This window comes from Besnoitia besnoiti, chromosome I (assembly GCF_002563875.1).
Source record: "Besnoitia besnoiti strain Bb-Ger1 chromosome I, whole genome shotgun sequence".
In the NCBI taxonomy this organism is placed as follows: Eukaryota; Apicomplexa; class Conoidasida; order Eucoccidiorida; family Sarcocystidae; genus Besnoitia; species Besnoitia besnoiti.
Genome location: NC_042356.1, coordinates 1,788,830 through 1,809,869, shown reverse-complemented (window position 1 = coordinate 1,809,869; position 21,040 = coordinate 1,788,830). Strand labels below are relative to the sequence as shown.

Below are 21,040 nucleotides of genomic sequence, written 5' to 3'. Positions count from 1 at the left end.
GCGGCGGTGCGAGTCGAGTCAACGAGGAGGGTCGCTCGCAGGACAGTGTTCCCAGCGGGACACAAAAAGTTTGTCACAGGAAGATTTCAGGCCTGCATACACCTGAATCGTGAAGAGAGGAACTGGCTTCGAGAGCAAACGGGCAAAAACGAGAGCGAAAAAGGAACTTCAGCGGCTAACGTTGCGTCGCTGTCTCCGCGCTTTCCCTGTCCATGCGCGAGCCGCGTTGCCTGTCTTGCGTCCGGTCGATCCCGCGCGCTGCGCCGTTGTCTGTTCACAGTTTCAGGGCGAATGTTCACCGCGTTGTGAAGCGCTCAGGTGTCTCGAATGCGCAACAAAAGCAAACATCTATGCATAAACTGGAACACTCATTCACCACGTAGAATACTCGAAGCCAGAGCTCCTCTCCCAGGCACGCACCACCGCCTTCCGCCGGGGCCGCTCTCGCGCGCTTGCTAGTCTGCTGACGTGGCGGGTGACGAGAATCCAAGTGCGCTCGCATGCTGCCCTGAAGGGACAGTGAAGGAAAGGGGAGCACGGCAGAGACCGGCGCTCGTGTTCCTCTCGTTCTGGCTACGCGTGAAGAGAAACAACCTCTCAGCAAAGACGAAAGCACATCACGCGTTGGCTGCCTACTGCGGGCTGCGCCTCGCCTGCGCTTGCAGTGTGTGTGCGACCGTACAAGGCGCTGCCTCGTGTTCCACTCCTTAACTTAGCAAGGCCCTCTGTTTTCGACTTCCTCTGCTTCGCTGTTCCATCCGGCCTGGCGCCCAGTGTGACACATGCCCTAGAAGAAGTCCGTCTCGCCTGGCGTTGACAGCAAGATAGGTACACGAGGATTGGTGCCGTGTAGACTGACGTGTATGATGCCCCTGGAGCTCAAGAGTCTGGACGGTCACTGGCAGAAGAGATCGTTTCACCGCTCACGCATGGAGATTTGTCACTAACTTCTCGTTTATCTGCCTGGGGAGTTACAGGCAGGCCACGCCGTCTAGGCGGCTTGTAGGAACGAGACTCGTGACGCGTTGAACCAGCTGCCATTTCACGATCTCTCGTGAGAGCCAAGCAGTGAACACTTTCACGGGGGTTCGGGCAGCCAGTTGCTTTCCAAAACAGAACCAGCCCGCCTACTGTCTTGCCGTGAACGAGAACAAACGCATAGCGCGCACAGTGTGTCTGGTGCGCGGAAGGACAGAGGCGCGACGGTGCATCATGCATCGTCGTGCACGAGAATGGCGGCGTGTCGACATCGCATACGCCTGCAAACCCTCATCGCTTGTGGACGGGATGAAGCTCTGGTAGCTCGCCTCTATCTGCGGGTAGATAAGCACAAAATTGGCATGATGATGGACGTCACGAAGCACGTGCGGCAAGTCTGCGACAAGACGTGACGGCAATTGTGAGGGGATAACGAGGGAGAATCCGAACGCTGAACCAAAGCATGCTTGGCTGGTTGTGCGGCTACTTAGCTACCAATAGATATAATAGTTAGAGGGGGATAGAAAGACACGGATACCAATAAAAGGGAACTGCGGATGGAGATAGAAAGATATAAGGAAGATACAGATAAAGATGTAGGTACGTACAGATACAGATAAGCAGTTGACTGTGTAGCGCGGTTCCACGCCGATATTTCCAGCACCTATGGACGGCCCTTTCGAGCGCGTTCTCGCCTTCGTTAGTGTTTACAGCAGGTGGGCAGCCAGTACGCCTTCCCCAGGGGCAACTGCTTGTAACTTGTTCTCACGCCTCAGATGACCAAACTGGCGATGTCGGCTCGTTCTACTGCCCGGATCTACACCACATGTAGAAGATGTCTGCTTCTGGAAACCGAAGCGTTAGAGTTCTTCACCCGTGCTAAAGAGCACCTGCACCGTGCAGTTAGGAAGGTCAGAGCGCGGCGCTCCATTTCGGACTGCGACGCTCATTAGCTCACTTCACTCTCTGACAACTGGCACCGTGACTTACAGACGATGAATCAGGAGGTAACGCCACTTCTCACAGCCGTAGGTCCGCGCGAATCGATTTCACGTATATGTTGCCCTCGCTTGATCGGAAGTCTTATGCTACACGCCCCCGAGCATGTGCATCTGTGCTATATTTATATATGATTATATATTCGGCGCTCGCCTCCCTTGCGCGGCGTATACATTGCCTTCGCTCGGTTGCTCATGGGCGCTGCGTAAATGTTGTCATCGCTCGATTCATTGGCACGGGGTATGTTTTCAGAGCTCGCTTGCTTTCCGCTGTGCTATTTCTCCAGTGCTCGCGCCCGGGATATTATGTGCACAGCTCACCTCAACTGAGAAGTCTACCTGTTTCTCCCCTCGCCGGATCTATGCGTTTGTATCGATTCGCCGGTCGGTCCCTTCTGCTCTGCTGCTGGCACCCGCGCGTGCTTGACCGAGCTCGCTAGAACACACAAAGCGGCGGAAGGAATCGAGTGTTTCTCGCTTGTCTTGGGAAGCACATGGGCAGTTTTTTCACGCGCCTTCTTCTCGAGTGAAGAAAGGGAAGGGAGAACGTAGGCCGACTGAAAAGTCGTGCGTGGCTCGCCTCTGGCTCTCTCCGCCTGTAGCTCCTGCTGCCCCTGTGTCGTTGTCTTCGCGCGGCCGCCGTATGCGTTCTGCAGTGGACCTCCGCGCGCTGGCAGCAGGGCTTCTCTGCCCAGGCAGGCTTTTGTGCGTTGGCCTTGTGTTCGATAAAAATCTGTTTCCTTCCTCGGCAGAGCCTAGACGAGAGAGTCGCCTCGGGCTTCCTCGCGTGCACGCGTTCCCGGGTTTCTTCGAAGCCTCTCCGCAGCGCTGCTCGTTCCTCGGCGCCCGCGCCAGGCTTCACGCGGCGCCGAGGAACGAGCCCCACTGCGTTCCCGAGTGCCTTTCTGCCTCGAGGAGCTCGACGTTCGAGAGCTCGCCAGTTACGCGCGAGTCTCGAACAAATCTTCAGGCCACAGACTTCGCCAGCGGGACACACAGACGCGAAAAAGCTGGTCTCTCGGTCCCAGTCTGTGGTTCTTGCTTCGCTAGATTCGCTCTCCATCGGCTGGCTCGCTGCCGCGGTCCTTGTCCTGCGTCGATTTTTCCCGTCTCTCGCGCTCTTCTGCGAAAGATCGGAGAATTGTCTTTTGGACGAATTTCGCTAGTCTCGAGAGCATACTTCTTGCACATCCATTCTGCAAAGAGGAATTCTCTTCTCTTCTGCGTGGCCTCTGTCTTTCTCTGCGCGCGGTCGTCCCTAGCACGGACCTCGTCGTCCGCTTTATCTCTGCTTTCCTCGGTTTGCTAGCTGGTTTTTTTTCTCCTCTTCGCGGCTACTTGCCTTCTGCACCTCTTTCTGTCTCTCTGGCGCGCCGCTGTCAGCTTGCCAGGTGTTCGCCGTTGTCTGCCTTTCTCTTTATCATCTCTGCAGATCTCGAGCCTCCGCCGCTTCCAGCCCGTCTTCTCGCCTCGGGCGCTTGACTCGCTTGTGTGTCTGCTCTGCTTCCTCGCGTCGTCTCGCCGAGATGACGCTCCCATGGCAGGCGCTGGCGACCCTCTGGGACACGATTCGGCACTTTCTCTCCCACGTCTTTGCGCGGGCGGTCTTCTGGAAGACTTCTCTCTACGGGCAAATCCGCTTCCAGCTCCTCGCCGTCAAGGACGAGCTGATCGAAAACCAAAACATCGTTTTCGCGCTGCTCGGCTCCACTGTCGTCGTCGTAAGTCCAGCGCATGCGTCGACCCACGCGCCTCTTCCTTATGCCACTTTCACATTTCATGCAGAGTCTGCATGAAGGAGACTTTCCGCATGCTTCCCCCCGTATGCCTCGGTGTCAATACCAACCCACACGCCCGTCAGTCCAGCTTAGGATTAGCCATCCCGCTCTCTCCCCCTGTCCACATATATATATATATATATATATATATGTGGAAGCGTAGACATGTGTAGAGACTGATGTATATCTGTCCAAGAGCGGATACACATAGCGCCAGTCTGTCGGCTTCCCTGGTATACATATCCGCCAAGGACAGGCCACGTACACTCACCACTTATCTCTGCTATGCAGTGTTCAGTTATATGTTTAAACATATGCAAGTGTGCGAGTTTCTTCGTGTGGTGCCGAATTTGTCTACCGGCAATGCCTTGCCGTCTCGCTTTTTTCGATCGGTGCCGTTGCTCTTGAGTTGTCGTTCAGCGTGGCGATGCGTCCTACCACCCTTGTTTCTGTTCATTTTCGATCTTTTCTCGGCGGCTCTTCAGCTTATCCTCGCGAAAGTCATCCTCTGGTGGCTCGGCCTCGACGGAGATGAACCTTCCGGTAAGCCAGACCTGCGACACACTTTCTCTCCTGTGCGCTCCTTGCACACCCGCCCATAATGTTTCTCAGGGCCCTTGCCGGACTGCTTGCGGAGTGTCGTCGCTGGCATTTTCATTTCATCGATTGAGCCGCTGCGTTGACGTGCCTCGTCTCCTGTAGATCCTCCATAGTTTGTTTTTCGCCCGCACACGTCCTTCGCCTGGAAGCTTGTGTATACCCCACCAGCTCTGGGAGTTCGATTCTTTATCGGTAAGATATTTTCTCCCAAAATCCCGCTGTTCGACCCGACTGGCGACTCCACTGGCGTCGCTTGCTTCGCAACCCGGCTTTCGTCGTGGGCAGTCGCATCCGCGCTTACATTGCGATTCTTCTCCGCCTCCGTTCGCTCATGTCTCTTCTGCGCGCGTGCGGCCCTGCACCTCAGACTCGCCCGCTGGCAAGCTCCGGCGCTCTGCCCAGGCTGTGACGCCGGAGAAAGCCGCGCAAGCGGTTACGGAGACCGCAGAGGCGGCACCCAAGGCGTCGCCTGCGCCTTCTTCGTCCTCCCCTCGAGTCTTTCCCGCCGTCGCCGTCAAGCAAGAAGCCTTTCCGGAGCAGCTGCTGCTGCCGCCCAGTCAGCGCAGACTGCTGCACCGCGCAGGCCTCGCGGCGCGCGCGAGCGGCGCTGGCAGCGAGGGAGGCGAAGCGAGCTCTTCACGCGCGCGCGGGCGATCGCGAACGAGCCACGAAGAAGCAGCCGCGGAGAGTCCTCAAGTGAGACTGCGGGAGGCGTCCGTGCGGAAATCCCGAAAGAAGCCTCGCGAAGAGTCTGAGAAGCCGCTCAAGGCCAAGGCCGGCAGGCTTGCAGTCCGCGCCCTGAGCTCCTCCAGAGCCGGCAGCAAAGTCTCGAAGAAGAAGGACGCAGTGGAGGCACGCGTCACGCGAACCAGGTAAAATAAACAAATCGAAAAAAAGACGGAAAAACGCCGCACGAGGGAGCCCTATCCGTATCTTCTGCGCTCCTGCCATCTCTGCGGCAGCGAACTTCTCTGCGTCTAGCCTGTCTTCTGTTCGCTGCCTCACTGCTCTTGGTTTCGTTTCGCTTTCCGCGGCGCGCGCTCTCGCCCGGCGTCTCGCTTGGTTTCTGTCTCCTCACTGGGCGTCTAAGGTGAGACTATCGTTTATATATTTTAGACGTTAACTTCCCGGTTAAACCTTGACTTATCAAACCAGTCTGGGTTCTGCAGTTTGTGAGACTCCTTTTTTGTGCGCTCTGCTTTACCGCTCAGGTCCGGACGAGTGAGCAAGCCCACGCCTCTCTTCTCGGGAATTATCACTTGGGAAGGGAATCGCCCTGTGATTGACCTGACGCAAGAGTGATCAAAAGTCGGCATGTGAAGGAAATCCTCGGAGAAAAAGCCGAGAGCGAAGGACAGACAGAGAGCAAGCAGGGGGCTGAAGCGCTTGCAGAAAAGACGCGAAAATCTTCAAGAAGTCAGAAATAGGAGCGGACGAGACGAAAGCAAGAAGCAACGTGCAGAGCTATGACAGGAAATGCGGCAGGTCTTCCTCAGTGGAGGCAACGAAGCCGCGTGTGAGAAGTGTCGCATACCGCCTCTCTCTTATTGGACAACCAAAGTCGGCGTGTTGACCTGCTTCGCTCCTGTTCTTTTCTTCCGGGCTTCAACATGCCGTCTCGCTCTTTCCGCTCTGACGGAGTTGCATCCGCTCCCATGTATCTGCAGTTGTTTATATATATTTTTTGTATATTATTGTATATTTATATGTCTATGTATAACTGTGTATCCGTGCATGCGTGCACGTGCCCCTCTGCGTCGAGCGCCTGCGTGGATAATGATTATCGAGAAGGAAATAAGCATGCATAGCGTATCTTCCGAAGGGTAGCCGTCACTTGGATAGCGGTTCGCAGATGAGGTCACGCGAGGATGTTGCTGAGGAGTTGCTGGGCTCTGCAGCCTATGCGGCCTCAGAGGGCTAGTCTGTTAAATGCTGTCCAGCGGCGTCAACGGCTGGTTCATCTACCTATTTCGTTGTCAGAGGTCTTTTCTACCCTGATTTATAACCCTGGGAAGCACTTCTGAGCTCCTCGTCAAGCGGCCTTCTCGCTTTACATCTGCTCTGCCAAGGAGATTCGCTCTCGTTTACATGCACGGGTACATAAATAAATATATATACATATATATGCAGTTCATTACGTGAATATGTGCGGCTTTGCTTCCCGGCCCGCGGTGGCGACCGTGTGCTCGGATGCTGTCGACAGCAATGTCTCGGCGTCTAGTGTTCACTGAGGGCCGTAGGCTTGTGTGCGAAGCGCTCATGCCCGTGGAAGTCCTTGCATGCCTAGGGATAGCTTGGCCTCTTCGCATACATACGCATCGCTGCAATTCCATAAGTATAGTTCAGATCTCTCGAGGAAATATAGAGTCGCGTGCTCACAAGTGAATACAACGACATGTATATACAGGATATGGCTGTACGCGTGCATGGGTGCAGAGCCGCGTGTCCTCTGGGTACGTGGGAAGATGCCTTAAAACCTCGTCCCATTCGTTTCTTTTTTCGAAAACTCTCTGAGACGGCCTCTGGGGCACCGTCGCCGCACGGACACCCTGCATAGGGCTTCTGAGGTCTCCATTCGGTAGTCTTTCTCTTCGGAGCCGAGAGGAACGTTCTTTGGCGCCGCCGCGCCGCCTGTGTGACCGAGAGAGGCAGAGCGCGAGACTTTCTAAGGAGCGCGAGTCGAGGTCAGGTTTCGTTTTCTGTGCTCCTTTCCTCTCGATGACGGACAAACATCGAGAAGCAGAAGTACGGCTCTCGGCGTGGGTGTTAGGCCGGAGATTAAAAGTCGTTGAACGTTCAGGGAATGCGGCTGCGTATGCCGGCGAAGAGAATGCTTGTTTGTATTTACCATTTGTTTTGCCGCGAAGAACTGGCCTCGGCCCCTTCGTGTTTTGATAAACAGGAGCGTGTTTTGTCAAACCATCCGGTCTTTTTTCTGTTCTGCGAGAGCCATACTAGGGCAGACTCACAGGCGCGTTCTTGGTGAAAATATCCGCTGTTGCTGTTTTCCTCGTCTCGTCCGTCTCAGAGTGCAGAGGGCGCAACTCAGGCACTGGTACACACCAGGCGTCTCCTTCTCACGAGGTTTCAAAGCTTGATCTTCACAGGACGCGAAGCCGCTCCCAACAACCTTGGGATGGACGCGCACAGGGCTGCGTGTTTTGTGAACGCACATGAGGGCATGTAACTGTGCATGGCTGTCCAGTTGTGTGTTCCTGTGCTCACCCTAAACCCTAAAAGCAGTGCCTGCACGTACACTTCTTTGGAGCATCACTGGTGTGAACGAGTACAGCGGACTCTCCAGTACGCCACCGCATAATTTCAAGGAATAGAAGTATATAGCTATGAATCTATGCATAGTGAGAGGCCAGCTTCGGATTACATCCCGAAGTGCGACGGCGACACGAAGCCATGGTTCACGGCAGCTCGCACAGGCAACGCGCCGCGGAAAGGCACGAGCAAAGAATGAATGGTATCTTTGTTGCAGTTTGCACAGCTGGCACGACTTTTTTGCTGAACAGCCACACTCAGCGAGGGCGACCCAGATCCGAGGCCTGCGCGCGTGGGCTGCAATGAAAAGCTACAAAAGCTACAAGCTGTTCCTTCGGTCGTGCTGCCTTTCTCCTGATCGAGTCCGATCTCGAACTGAGAGAGCGGATCGAAGGAAATGTACGTCACCACTCTCGTAGCAGACCAACGGTTCAGATGAATCCATTTCTCACGAACCCAAAGTCCGGCTTGTCCCGCGCGGAGCAAGACTTCGGTTTCCGCCGCTCACGACACGTAGGTGTGGGCGTTGCCGGCACGCGCGCAGGAAGAGGGGAACCGGAGATCGCAGAGTCCATGCTGCACCTACATTGCATGGAGGAAAAGAAATCAAGGGGGCTGTGCACCGCTCCCGTTTCGCCGAATTTTGGAGCCGGAGAAAATCCGCACGCCACCGCGCGGAGCGAGTACTGTCCCGCGAGTAGACGGGGGTCCAGAGACAGGCAATTTGGCTCGACAAGTTTCTCTGGGAAATGGTTGCTAAGCGTCCTCACGCACTTCAGGCCTCAGAGGGTCACGTGGCGTAGGTCGCGTTCTTGCGTCCATCGCCAGCTCCCGCCCCAGGGCAGTGAAGCCCCGTTCTCTGCTATGGCGGCAAGAGCTTTATGAGGTGCATGTTTCGCGTTCGAGCAGCGTCCCCATTCTCTGAACTTCTGTCTTTGAGATCGCGAGCAGGTTTTGCTGACGAAGGCGCTGACGCTCCAGGGTCCTCGCCGGGTTGAAGGCCCCAGATTGACCTACGAGTAGATGTTAACCCTGGACGAGGCTGTTTCCTCGCCACACTCTTTCCGATAACCTCCAGGCTCCGTAGTCCTTGTCGAGAGACAACGGGCGTGTGTTCGCTCCCCGCGCGGCGTGTGATGGCCTTTCCAGAGGCGCGGAAGACACTGCCTTTCCACCTATTCTGCGCGCCCCCGCACCCAGGGTCTGGGGATATCTACTTAACGGGAAGACGCATGCGTGTTCACGTGTGTGTGTTGCTTACAGCCTCTAGGAGGGACGGTGGAGAGGGAACTGCATGCTATTTTCGCCTTGCTGCCTCGGTGGCGCTGAAAGCAGCGGCGCCGCAGTCGTCGCCGCGTCGTCGCAGTCGTCGCCGCGTCGTCGCCAGTTCCAATCGCGAAGCTTCATGCGCTCCGAAGGCGTTTTCAGGTCCTGCTCGGCCGCCATGCGTTTCCTATGAAGCTCAATGCACGTCTTTTCTTTTTCCATTCGCGCGAAGCCGGTAGCCGCCTCGCCCTCGCCCCAGCCGGGGTGTCTCCTTCTGGGCGCGGAGTCGGGCGCTCGGTCCGCCCGCGCGCCCTCTCACGGTGACATGCGCGCCTCGTCGAGCAGCTCGACGGGACGTCGCTGCGGGCGAGGAGACAAGAACTTGAGAAAATCGCGAAGATTTGTCAAACTCGGCGGAGCCGATGAGGTGCTGTCCTGCAATTACGCGTGTGAAAACGGCTTTTTCAGTGTGCAACCGGAGGCGGTCTTCCGACTAAAAGCCATGTTTCATCCACGAGATCCGACAAGGCCGATACCGTACCGACAGAAGGGCAGCGGCGGCGAGCCGCAGGGAGAAATTTGAGAAAAAAGAGAAAGCCGAATAGGTCCCCATGCAGCTGAAAAGATAATACTTGAGAATTGACCCTAAGCTTGATCTTTTCGTGAAGAAAAGAGGCTGTCGGGAAGTCCGGGCGACCCGCAGTACGAGTTATTTATGATTCTTTCCGGAGAGGTCTTTTAGTTTTTTCCAACGAATAAACGTCGAGCTTGAGGCACGCACTCGACGTCAGAAGCCAGGGGCTTTTTTTTATTTCTCGGGCCCGAAAGAAACCACCTCACCTTTTTTCCGTTTTTCTGCGGAGCGACCGGGTTCGCGGGAGAAGGGAAAAGCGAACAAAGCTACATGCGCGAGAGCGGTAGAACCGACGAGCTCGATTGAGGCTCGGTTCGCTATCCCGCTGGCGTTTCCTGCTCTCTCCCTCTTCGCCTTTTCTGCGCTTCCCCGTATTCCTCTTCCAGCAGCGTCCCAGTATCTCTCGACGAGCTTTCGGCCGCCCGTCAGGACCACCTCGCGCCGCCTAGTCCCTCGAACACCGTTTCGCTACCGTTCGCTTACCGCTCTACGCGCTTGTTCGCTCTTCTCTCTGCACGCGTGCTCACTCGTCGTCACTGAGGAAGCAGAAGATCCTCCGCTGTCCGTCCGTCCCCAGTCCTTGATTTGCACTGCACTGCTGTGACCCGTTTCGCGCCGCCTTCGCCGCGTTCAGCGTGCCCAGTACTGCCGGTCTTTGCTTCTTCGCTCAGTAAACATTGCCCTCCGGATTTTCGCAACTCCCTCTCTCGCGTCACCCCTTCGCCTCGCCGAATGATGCGCTCGTGCCGACTTTCGCTCGCCCTTTCGGGGATCCTCCTCCTCGCCCTGGCAGCGGCGCATCCGAGCCTGCGCGCGCCCGCCGGGCTGGAGCTTCCCGCCGCAAGCGAGGCCTCTCTGACGCCGACCTTCTCTCTCCTGCTCGGCGCCCACGCGCTCCCCACAAAGACCGTGGGCGGCGAGAAGGTTCAGGTTCGGGTTGACGAAGACGACGAGGATGATGAAATTCCTCTCAGGAGAGAGCGGAGGCCGTCGCTCCGCTCGCTCTCGCTGCCTGGACACCGACGCAAGTGAGGATGCATGCGGCTCGCCCCGTACACTGTGACTCGAGGGGCAGAGAGAGACTGGTCCCACGGCGCCTCGTTCGGCGCCTCGAGTGCAGCCTCGGGCGCGCGAGATCACTCAGAACATTCAACGCTGGTGGCTCTGCCATCGCCTGCGAAGAAACAGACAGACTCACAGATAGGCTTTGCGAAGGGAACAAGCAAAAATGCATCTACACGGGTACTCGGGTTTGAGTCTTGAGGCTCTCGTCCTAGCGGTCGACCTCGCTCTCTCGCCCTTTGGTCCTAATCACTCAGTCTGTTTTTCTCAGCGCAGATGGGGACAGTTGTGTCCGCGCACCGTTCACTTTGGTTTCGTCTCTTAATACCTTGAATCCTCTCTTTTTTTCTCTTGGTGGGAGCCTTTACCGCTGAGCAGACCGAGACACGGCGTTGCCTTCATCGTGCGGAGTGGCACCCTGCACAGTCCGCTTTACAGTCTCGCTCGCTGTTGACCTTCTTCCTCCCGTGAGTCGTCGGCTCCGCGCCCTCCCGCTCTCCCCCGTTCGCGCTCTCGCTCTCAACGCGCGCGCGGCCTCTTCTTGTGCCTCATACCTGAGCAAGCGCGTGTGCGACTCGCGCAGCCTCCGCGTGACATGTGCGCCGTCAACCCCCGACACTCGCTGTCTCGCGTCCATTCGTGACTCTCTCCTCTCCGCTCTCTTCCGCGCTCTTCTCGCTCCGTCGTGGCCTCACCGCCGCGCTCCCGGTCGCCTGTTTCTGTCGTTCTCCGCAGCAAGAAGATCCTCAAAGTGCTGTTCTGGACTGCCGCGGCGGTGGGCGCGATGCTGGCGACGGCTGGGCTCGCGTACGCCGTGCGACCTGAGGCGCCGCCGCAGAAGCTGCGCGTGGACCACTTACGGCCTGTGGAGCACGAGGATCCAAAGGAGCGGAGCGAGCGCGAGGCGAAGGAGGTCGCGCAGCAGAAACCCGACGCTCTGGGGGCTTTCCAAAGAATATTCATCGACGCAGTCAAGGAGCCTGCGCTCCGCGTGCGCAGAACGTTCGATGAAAAGGTGCGCGGAGGGTGAACCAGGGCAGCGTGCTTCGCAGAAAGAAGCGCAGAAATACACGGGGGCACTTGGATTCACGAATTCCTGCAAACAAACTCCGGAGAGACGCTCGCTGGGGAAGCGAGACCGGCGCCGCCTGAGGGACGCGCGGAGCCTCGCCTCGCGCGGCGCCGACGTCCACGGTTTGTCTGCATTTCGGAGATAAGTGTTAACCGGCGCAGCGGCTCATATCCAACAAAGAGGGAACGTTTTTTGAAGACTCGGCTGCTTCGCTCAGCGCCCCACCGGCCTCGTAGCTAGCACCGGAGTTTTGGGACTCCACGTAAGACGCACCTTCTGATCTCTCGGTTTTCTCCGTTTCGCTTGGAGAAGTCGATGCTCCCGGGAAATCCACAGCGTGCATACATCCGAGCCGTGTTTGCTTTTGCTCAATCGCTCGTTTTGCAGCCTCGTCCTCTGTGCGCTTGTGTGCCTCCTGCCTGCAGACCTTCGTAGGAACACAGGGAGAATGGAGTCGCTGCCGAGAAGCGCGTTTTTCGAGGCCCCTGCTCTGAGATGCGGTGTAGCGCGCGCGATTTACGGGAGTGCGGCGAGAGGGGGGCGTGGGTGCCTCGCGCTCTGATTTCAAACGAAAACTCGTTTGCCGCGTTTGCAGGCGCGCGACAAACCTCTAACCTGGTTCTGTCTCGAGTTGGCTGAGGAAGATTCGCCGTTTCCTGCTCATCAAAGTGCTTGGCACATTCCTCGTTTTGAATCTCTCTAGCGACCAAACCCGCCCGCCTACTCGGTACATGCGATTCTCACGCTTTGCCTCTCGATTCGCGCGTGCCTGAGACGCAAACGTGCAAAGATCCAGGAAGGCACGAAACGTGCACATCAGGTAGGCTCGGTTGGGTTGGTTTGTGCCTGTTTTTGCATTGCTTGCAGGCCGTAAGTGGGGGAGGGAGGGCGAGAAGCTCGGGCGGCGATCCTATCTCCCATGCAGCGCAGCCGAGGCGGCCTTTCTCCGACGCGCGGGGCGCACAAAGAGAGAGGAGTCGCAGCCAAGCCTGGAGCGAGCAAAGTTCTTTTCAAGGCAGTCGAACGAGCGCGCTACAACGACCCGGGCAGAGGCGAGTGACGGAGAGCAGCCCATCCGCGACAAGTGGTGGATACGCGTTGCCATTCGGTAGATTCGGAGGGGAAAACTCGAAAGCAGGGACTCGTTGCCCTCTTCAGCGTGCGGTTCTAGATGTTTTCCTTTTCTCTGCAGCGGGTGCGCACAGGTGCCGACTGTGTTACGTTTAAACAGGCCGTAGGTCATTTGCCGCAGTCTTCCACTAAGGGAGATGCGCTGGTCGTATCCGTTGTAGGAGGGGGCCAAGGCTCCCACTGAGGCTAGGAACTCGCAAAGCTCCCGAGTACAGACTGAATGCGAAATCCGGTTTTTCGAAGAAACAGAGGAGCCTCAAGCGATCCATGAAGTCGCCTAAGGAGCGTCGCGTAGCCGGAGGCCTGCTGGGCACTCCATCTAGAGTACATCCGGAAGACAGTCGCGCGTCAGAGACCTCAAAACTCTCGTGGGGGGCAAAGGAATGCGAAATCGGGCAAACGAGTCAAGGCGCGACGGGGCCTGCAGAGTGAGGCGGCACTTGTGACGCTGCTGGCTAGAGGGGGCTCGTGAGAAAGAAAAAAGCCATTCGGTTCGTCCTGGTCTCCTCGCAGAACCAAAAGATCGTAGGCTTCATCTGAGAACTCCACTTGGGCATCTTGTCGGAATTCGCATCTAGGGCTGCTTGCTTGCTGGCATCAGCTCTTTTTGCTTCAGGCCTCGGAAGCGAAACCTCGCGCGAGTTTGTATTTGAGCGAAGCTTATATGTAGCTGACGCATATGTATGTGCGTCTGCGTGTGTTTAAGGCGCTGCGGCTGTGTCTGTTCATCTCAGTCAACACATGTGTGCTTAGCTGAAAAAAGGCAGATGCATCGCATGCGAATCCAGATTCGTCGCGCTTGGAACTGCTCGACGGCGGGCTTCTCTCGCTCTTGTCGGCTGGTCCAATAACTCAAAACAGTCGAAAGGTGACTTCAGTCGCTTGCCATGTACGCGGGCTCCCTCGTGTACCAAAGCGTCTCTTCCTCGCTCTTTTTCGAACCTCTGTCGCAGGCTGTAAGTTGTTGCGCTGCGAATCGCGAGTGAATGGACAATCGGTTCGCCGCGCGGCTGCCTTCCGCGACAAGGCGAGTCCTTCACAGACTTGCTAAACTTCAATTTTTGCTGTGCGTCGTTACAAATACGTCGTGAGCCCGGCTTTGTGTCTTCGTCACACAGTCGAGGCCCTGCCATGCAGGCACGATATGAATCGGAACGCGTTCCCAAACAGGAGGTTTATATGGACTCAGAAGCTGGACTGCGGCTTCTATGTGAGGAACGCTCTCCGCCCTAAAGCTCGCGTCGCCGCGCGGCTGTTTGGGGGCTGCCGATTTTTCTTGAGCAAGTCGCGCTTTGAGGCTGGTTCCTTTTCAACGCTAGCGGCGCAGTGAATCTCACAGACCTGCGCTCTCTTGTTTCTGGCTCTCCCGCTTCTGGCGCTTTTCGCATGGGTCTGAGTCGCCTCCATTTCCTTCGTCCGCCGCGGCGTTCGTTCTCTTCTCTCCGCAGGACGTGAGTTATCCGCTACGCGGGCAGCCCAGGATCAGGAATGGCGGCAGGCAGTGATGTGCTTGGACACATATAAAAAAGCTCTTTCTGCTCGGGATAAGCCTGCTGAGGCGCCTGTCCCGAGGAGGCCGCTTCCGGGAATGCAGCTCATCCTCCGCGGCATTCCGAAGCTGAGGACCTTTCGCGTGCCTCAGCGCTTCGGCAGTTTCCGTCACGGTGGCAAGTTCCTCGAGCTCCGAAAGCCTGCCTTCGCCACCTCCCACCTGTCTCTCCACGTCTCTATCTATCTACCTGTATCTATCTATCTATCTATCTATCTATCTATCTATCTATCTATCTACGTACTAGAGTTTATCGGTTTGCATATGGCGCTGGGAGTGTATGCGTGAAGGTCGATGTATACATGCATGTGCAGGGATGGCGTTTGTGAGACGCGAAGCCAGGGGGAATGACATGGAGAGGTGGAATGCAGCCGCGCCTACAGAGCAGCGGCAGGTTCTCTGACTCATGATGACTATGTTTTTTGGACATTGCTCCAGATCGTAAGAGGGATGATTCTTATCGATGGGAGCACAGTTCCCTGTGTATTCAATCCAGTTCTCTGCCTTGGGCATTGACACTAACCCACAGTTCGACCGTGTATTGTAGATTCCAGTGTCCTTGTCGTTTATATACCGCCTACACTCCATTTGCGTCTCCCACGGCTCCTCGGAGGTCCATTTGGCGTGGCAGGGTCTCTCCGCGTTGTTAGGAGACCTGCGTATGTATTTTGGCAGGGAGTCAAACACCATTTTAACTCGATGTTTCGTTCCCGCTTGCCCACTTGGATATTCTACCCGTGCGCCTGTGTCTCCTCTGTCCACCGCTTCGTCTTTACGTATTTTGCCTAATTTTTGTGCGCTCGTGTGTCATCTCTTTTCGGCGTTTTTTCTTCGCCTCCGCCGCGTGACTATTTCGGCGTTGAGAAAATCTCGAAAGAGAAGAGACCCGAGGCTGCTGTGGCAATTTTTCCCAACGAGAAAGTCGGTCTGTGTACGTTCGCGCGCTTCAATGAACCTGTTTGCTTTTCTCTGTCTTCGCATCTCCTCAGAGAGCTGTAAGTCTGTCGTCTCAACTCGGAACGATGAGCACTACGCCTTCTCCCTCGAAGGTTTGCTTCCTCATCTAGGGCTGCTCCTTCTTGTGCTCGCGCTCTGCTTTGCAGCCGCACTGAAATGCTGCGCAAGCAAGGCGCTTCGTGGCATGCATCTGCTTTGTTTCTTGCTTCATCCTTTCAGGATCCCAAGGGCGTAAGTGGGCGGTTCGTTACAGAGAAAGGGTCCCGGCCGCCATACAGCGGCGCAAAGTTGAAGAGCTCACGCAGCGTTGACGATGTCGACCCTTGTGGAACATTCCGCGGCGAATATTTAGCGTGAGTGCGGGAAGGGGAATGTGGATGTCAAAGTGCGAGTTTGCCATGATATGCATCACTCCCTTCTCGTCTCTACTTGTCCCTCGCTCAGGAAGTACGAACCGCGAGCCGCCGTGCGGCTGACCATTGTCTGGTCTTCTGGGAGCTGCTTGACGGAGAAGAGAAGAAACGATTCTTTCGGCATTTTTGTTGTTTTTCATTGGCACCGCTTCCGCCCTATCGATTGCGCTTCCGCCGTCGCAGGCGTCGTGTGGCAGGCGCTTTAAAACGCTTCGATGTCTGCGGAATAGCTCGTTTTCCCCGAGCGAAGGTGCCGCCCAGCGTGTGTGGCTTTATGTCTGCGTTTTCCTCTTCAGATGCAAAACATAGTAAGATGCGCTTCTGCTTTCTTTCCTCTTTGGGGATAGCCTAGAGGTAGCCAGCGAATTAGTCGGGTGCATCGCAGCAGTGCAGTCTCCGGAATCGGGCAGCCCCCTCCTTTCCCTCGTGCGACTCAGAGTTGTTTATTGTATCGCACGAGGTTCTGGGTTTGTCCTATGCCCTTTTTTGCTTGGATCGTTTGAAGAGCCGCATTTGCCTCACGCGGCCTGCTTCGCACTTCCCAGTTATACCTCGCTTCCCTCGGATCTACAAACGCTCGCGTCGTGTGTTTGTTTTTGTTCTCCAGGTCGCCGGCCTCGTAAGCAGCTTGCAAGCTTCAGGGCCTAGGGTTTTTCAGGCTGCAGAGTGTCTGCCTTTCGCTCTTTGCGTCGCCTCCCAGGTCGAGTTAAAAACGTTTACTGATCCACTATCAAGCTCACCTTGGAATGGCGTGCATGCGTTCTTCAGCCTCTGATGACCTTCCTCTATGTCGCACGTGTGGAAGACATCGATGGAAGCGAAAACAACTCGCACGGCTTTCCGAAACGTTACGCGTCTTTCCGTCGACGTTCACACCAAGGCAGCGTCATGCGCCCGTCGTTTATGGCGTGTCTGTCGCCTCGACACTCCGTGGTTTTCTTATTTTCCTGAACCGGAACTCATGTCTTCAACGCCAGACGCCTTGACCTTCACATTGGTCTCAGCGATTTTCCGTTTGCTGTTTCTGAATCTCGAAGGAGTCTTGCATTTTCTGTCATTCCTGTCTCCTGCGCTCGTGCTCTGTCTCCTTCCAGGAGGTAAGCACCATCGACTCTGTCAACAAACTCGCGAAAGAGTTAACTTCACGTTGAAGCGTGCTTCACCGCTTTGTGTCCGCTGGCATGCAAAACACGACCGGCAAAGCTCGGCGCGTGTAGGAGCGATCCACGCTGGATACACTCGTGTGGAGACACAGACGGGAATTCTTGTTGAGGAGGGGAAAGATTCCAGTGTCGACGCGTCGCCTCTGGTTTCCGGCGAAGCGCATTCCGACTCGGATGTGTCTTCATCTATGCATTTCCAGTTGGTAAGGAGACTGAACCACCAGCACGCTGCTGCGCACTCTTCTCTCCTGCACGGAAGGAGGAACTTGCAGTGTCACAGAACACTGCAGGCGCGTGGATGGCGCAGGCGTCTCATTATCTCCACGCAGTTCGAGTGAAACCGGAGATACTGGACGGCTGGGCTGCCTGAGAGCTGGAGTAGAGGGTTGTCGACTTTTGGGTCAGTGGAGAGCCTCGGGCAAAAGTGAAAGATCCTTAACATTTCCTCCTCATCGTCTTGCTGTTTCAGAAACGCGCAAGTGAATGGAGACTGCCGTTCGCCAGAAGCGTCACTCCCATCCCTAGTTTCTCTGCTTATCCATACGCATCCAGTCTAAGGTTTTAACGCACACGTGCGTCACTGTATAGATGCACATATATATCTATATCTATATATCTATATATCTATCTATCTATATATATATATACTGTAGCATATGCACCCGATTCCTGTGCGGGTTGATTACGCGGATGCCAGGTGTCGCGGAAAAACTAGATACATTTTGTCTCTCAGCGTGGACAAGTCTGCAGCTCTGACGCAGGCAACCTTTTGAATTTTCACAGTTCTCCCGTTCGTATCTGCGTCGCGCTGAATCTCTGTTGTGAACGTCGCCTTCGCTGAGCCGCGCGGCACCGTCTCACTGTCCTTCTGCCTCGCGTCTGCTTGTCTCGCCAGAACGTAAGAAGAGGGCGGGGGAATTCTGATTTTTCTGGGCACGCACAGGCGGCTGTTCGTTTGCTGAGTGGCCTCCGGTTCGCGAGAGACGGGAGACCTGCACGTCGGTTTGTTCTAGCCAGCCTGCAGCCCTCCGCTTGCTCACGGCTGTCGACGTTGCTTGTGCAAGGCGTTTCCGCTCAGCTCGTAAGCTGAAGAAAGCCGCGAGGACGAACGCAAGAAGGGAAACTCTGACGTGAACTAGGCCGGCCATGCGCAGACTATCACGGGTTTGTGTCGGAGAGTTGCTGGAAAAAGCGGAATGCGGAAAAGTTCGTAATCCAGTCGATGATCGGAGCGCTGCACGCCCATCCAACCGTCGCAAAGGCTCACATGAGATCTCCAGTGTGCCGCCAGTCTCCTATCCCCCGGTGTTGCGGCGGCAGAATCGCGCATGTTTTTTTTCGTGAGTTTTTTCTTGCTATTTTTTCAGCAAGTACGCCCCAGGTAGCCTCTCTGCATCACCACTAGAGCCGGCATGCTGGTTAGGTCAGCTTGCTTTGCACGTCGCTCGCTTATTTTCTCTTTTGTGCTGTGTCGTTGCTGTCCTTTATCCCCAGAGAGTAGGCGCCAAATTCTCGGGATGAAATACTTTCTGCTGCCGAAGAAGAACCTGCATATATGTATGTGTACTGCTCTGCGTGTTTCAGCGTAGCGGCGCGCAAGCGAAGATAAACAAAGTCGAGACTCGGAACCAAAGATAGTGAAGGGTGTTGATAAATAGATATACGTACTAAGATAAATGCAAAAAAAAATTGAGAAAACCAGGGGACAGATGCGTGTGCGAAACGAAAAAGGAACGAGTGTAGAGGCGGACAGGGGGCTGCTCTGGAGTATGTGCCCGTGGACAGTGGCAGATGCGTCAACAGATCCATGCCTGAGGAAGTTCGAAGGCGAAGGCGTTCAAGTAGTTGTATTATTTGCCGATGCTCCTGCGCCTCTTCTGAACTCCAGTATGTAAGCAATCCCGCGACCAGGCGAGCGATTTGCCGACGTGAAAGACCGAATAAAGAAAGAAATCTCGACAACACAGAAGACAGGAAAGCACATGACTCGTGTGGTTCAGCCAGGGAAGATTTTCCTTCCCGGATTCGCTTCGCTGGCATATTACTTTGAGAGCAGACTATAACAGCTGACTAGCGACTCCTGAGTTCAGTGCTGGAGGTTGTTTGCGTGCGTTTTCTCTTTTCGCTCTGTTCGCGTCAAGGTGATGTGTAAACGGCGCGGCCTCGCCTCGCGCCATAGAAATTCGAGGCGTCTTCGTCTTTTTTTCACAGTTAGTAAGCCATTAGATTTTGGAGTCAAAGAGTTTGGCTGACGCCTCAGACGCGAGCTGCGATTGCAGCGGGCGTTACGCATTCACAGCGCACAGCTACGTAGGAAACAGCGAGCGACTATCACAACAGCGACGTAGTATATTAGAGTGAATATATTTACACTTGTATTTGTAAAGTGTCACAGTGCCGTGTGTAGGACAGTCTGCATGAAATATTTATCTAATTGGAGGCGGTCTCCATTTACGCGGATGGCTACATGACATATATTTATAAATATATTTTTATATATCGCAGATATTCGTGCAAAACAAGTGAGAAAACGCATAAACTGTACTCGTGGAAGTGCAATTTGTATGTGTTCATTGTACCCTAGTGCTTCGTAATGCTCTTGCCTGCGTCAAAAGAGTCACAAAAGCCTTCGTCAAACTTCAAGCCGCGTTGCTGTCGCCTTTATTGGAATTTCAGAAAGTACGTCAGGCGCACGTGAGCGAATACTTTGATCTTCACGCAAAGGTTTTTGCTCTTTTTTGGTTGCGCTTGGCGCATTCATGCGCGAAACCTCATCGAGCATTCTGTTAATTTAGACGTGTTTCTGTTAGCATTCAGACTGCGTTGAAGCAGAGGGATACTTCGACTCTTTTGCCGTCCCTGGACTGTCATGTTTCACTGTGCCTGCCTCTTTATACGCATGCGGTTTCCATATATATATATATATATATATATATATATATATATATATATATATATATGTTCTTGTAGTGGAACCTCTGCACAGAGGAAACTGCACCGTGTCATCCAACTGGGGTTTTGGCTTGACGGAAGTTGTAGAATGCATATGAGCAATAATTCCCTTTGTTCAGTTTTGCTTATTTCGATTGCACTTCAGACTGTAAGTGCTGCTGCGCAGCTACCAGATAGACCGGCCTAGACCTAATCCCTCGGTTACGGAGAGCAGCAGGATTTGCTTCATGTCGTTGCATGCGTGTTTGACTTTTCTCTTTTCAATCGCATCCTTCTCAGGCGGTACGTTGTTGCTTCACTGAGTTCACGTTTCCATGATTAGCGATTTCACCGTCTCGGCGCTGAAAGGAGTTGCGCCGAGTGATGTTGCAGAGCGAACACTCTGAGAGACAGCAACGAGAGCTCGATTTTTGCCCACTGCAGTGGACTGGGCTTTTGTATGGAAAACAAAGCGAAACGAGGATATCGCATCGCGTGCGCGCGTTGCGTTTCGGTTTCTGTGTGTACACGCTGTCTGGAACGCACTACAGCTAGGTTTCTTTCTTGCTTTCCTTTCTTGAGTTCCTGCGTATTAATCTGTAGTAGCCTGAGCCAACGTTGTATCTGCCTAGCTTGTATTTGTTGTTTCAAATGATTTTATCTGACGCGATGCAGGTGGTAAGTAACAAGCGCCATGGACCAGACAAGGGCGACGTTTGAGGGGACTTCGAGCGAGACCTGAAAGAAGAAACTCAGAAGCAGAGGGCACGACGACTGATAGCTCTGAGTCTTGAGCTCTCTTCCTGTGCGGTTAGTTACGGCCTGTGATGCTTTTCTAGCTTTTGGTCGCAGTGCGCGACGGGTGCTTAGTTTTCTTTCTACGCGACCGCGACGTCGTACTCTCTTTTCCTTTCGTATCTCTTTTTTGTGTGCTTCTTCCGTTGCGCTTCAGGCGTTAGCAGGCGGCGCCGTCGTCGGTTTAGTAAGTTGAAAATGAAGTGCCTGGATTTCCGCATCTGCTACGTCGTCCGTCTTCACTTCCGCACGGGAAGTCATATATATATATATATATATATATATATATATATATATATATATATATATATATATATATATATATAGACATACGTTCTTAAACAGAGGCGTATGGACACAGGTCACAGTCTCGAGAAGCAGATATATATTTGGATGTATTGGATGTATCTTCAGGAACATTAGGCGCAGGCAGGCCTGACGAG

At 54.7% G+C, this 21,040-nt stretch overlaps 2 protein-coding genes across 2 annotated transcripts; both read left to right on the top strand.

Annotated features, from left to right (window-relative positions):
- Positions 1-3,502: 3,502 nt before the first annotated feature.
- Positions 3,503-5,656, top strand: BESB_002660 (uncharacterized protein; the record flags this gene model as incomplete). The annotated part of the gene is made up of 4 exons (XM_029359021.1): positions 3,503-3,697; positions 4,240-4,297; positions 4,722-5,226; positions 5,566-5,656. The coding sequence occupies 4 exons, from the start codon at positions 3,503-3,505 to the stop codon at positions 5,654-5,656; spliced, it is 849 nt and encodes a 282-aa protein (XP_029221934.1).
- Positions 5,657-10,256: 4,600 nt separating this feature from the next.
- On the top strand, positions 10,257-11,616 carry BESB_002650 (uncharacterized protein; the record flags this gene model as incomplete). Its single annotated transcript, XM_029359020.1, has 2 exons — positions 10,257-10,552; positions 11,322-11,616. The coding sequence occupies 2 exons, from the start codon at positions 10,257-10,259 to the stop codon at positions 11,614-11,616; spliced, it is 591 nt and encodes a 196-aa protein (XP_029221933.1).
- Between the last annotated feature and the right edge of the window lie 9,424 nt (positions 11,617-21,040).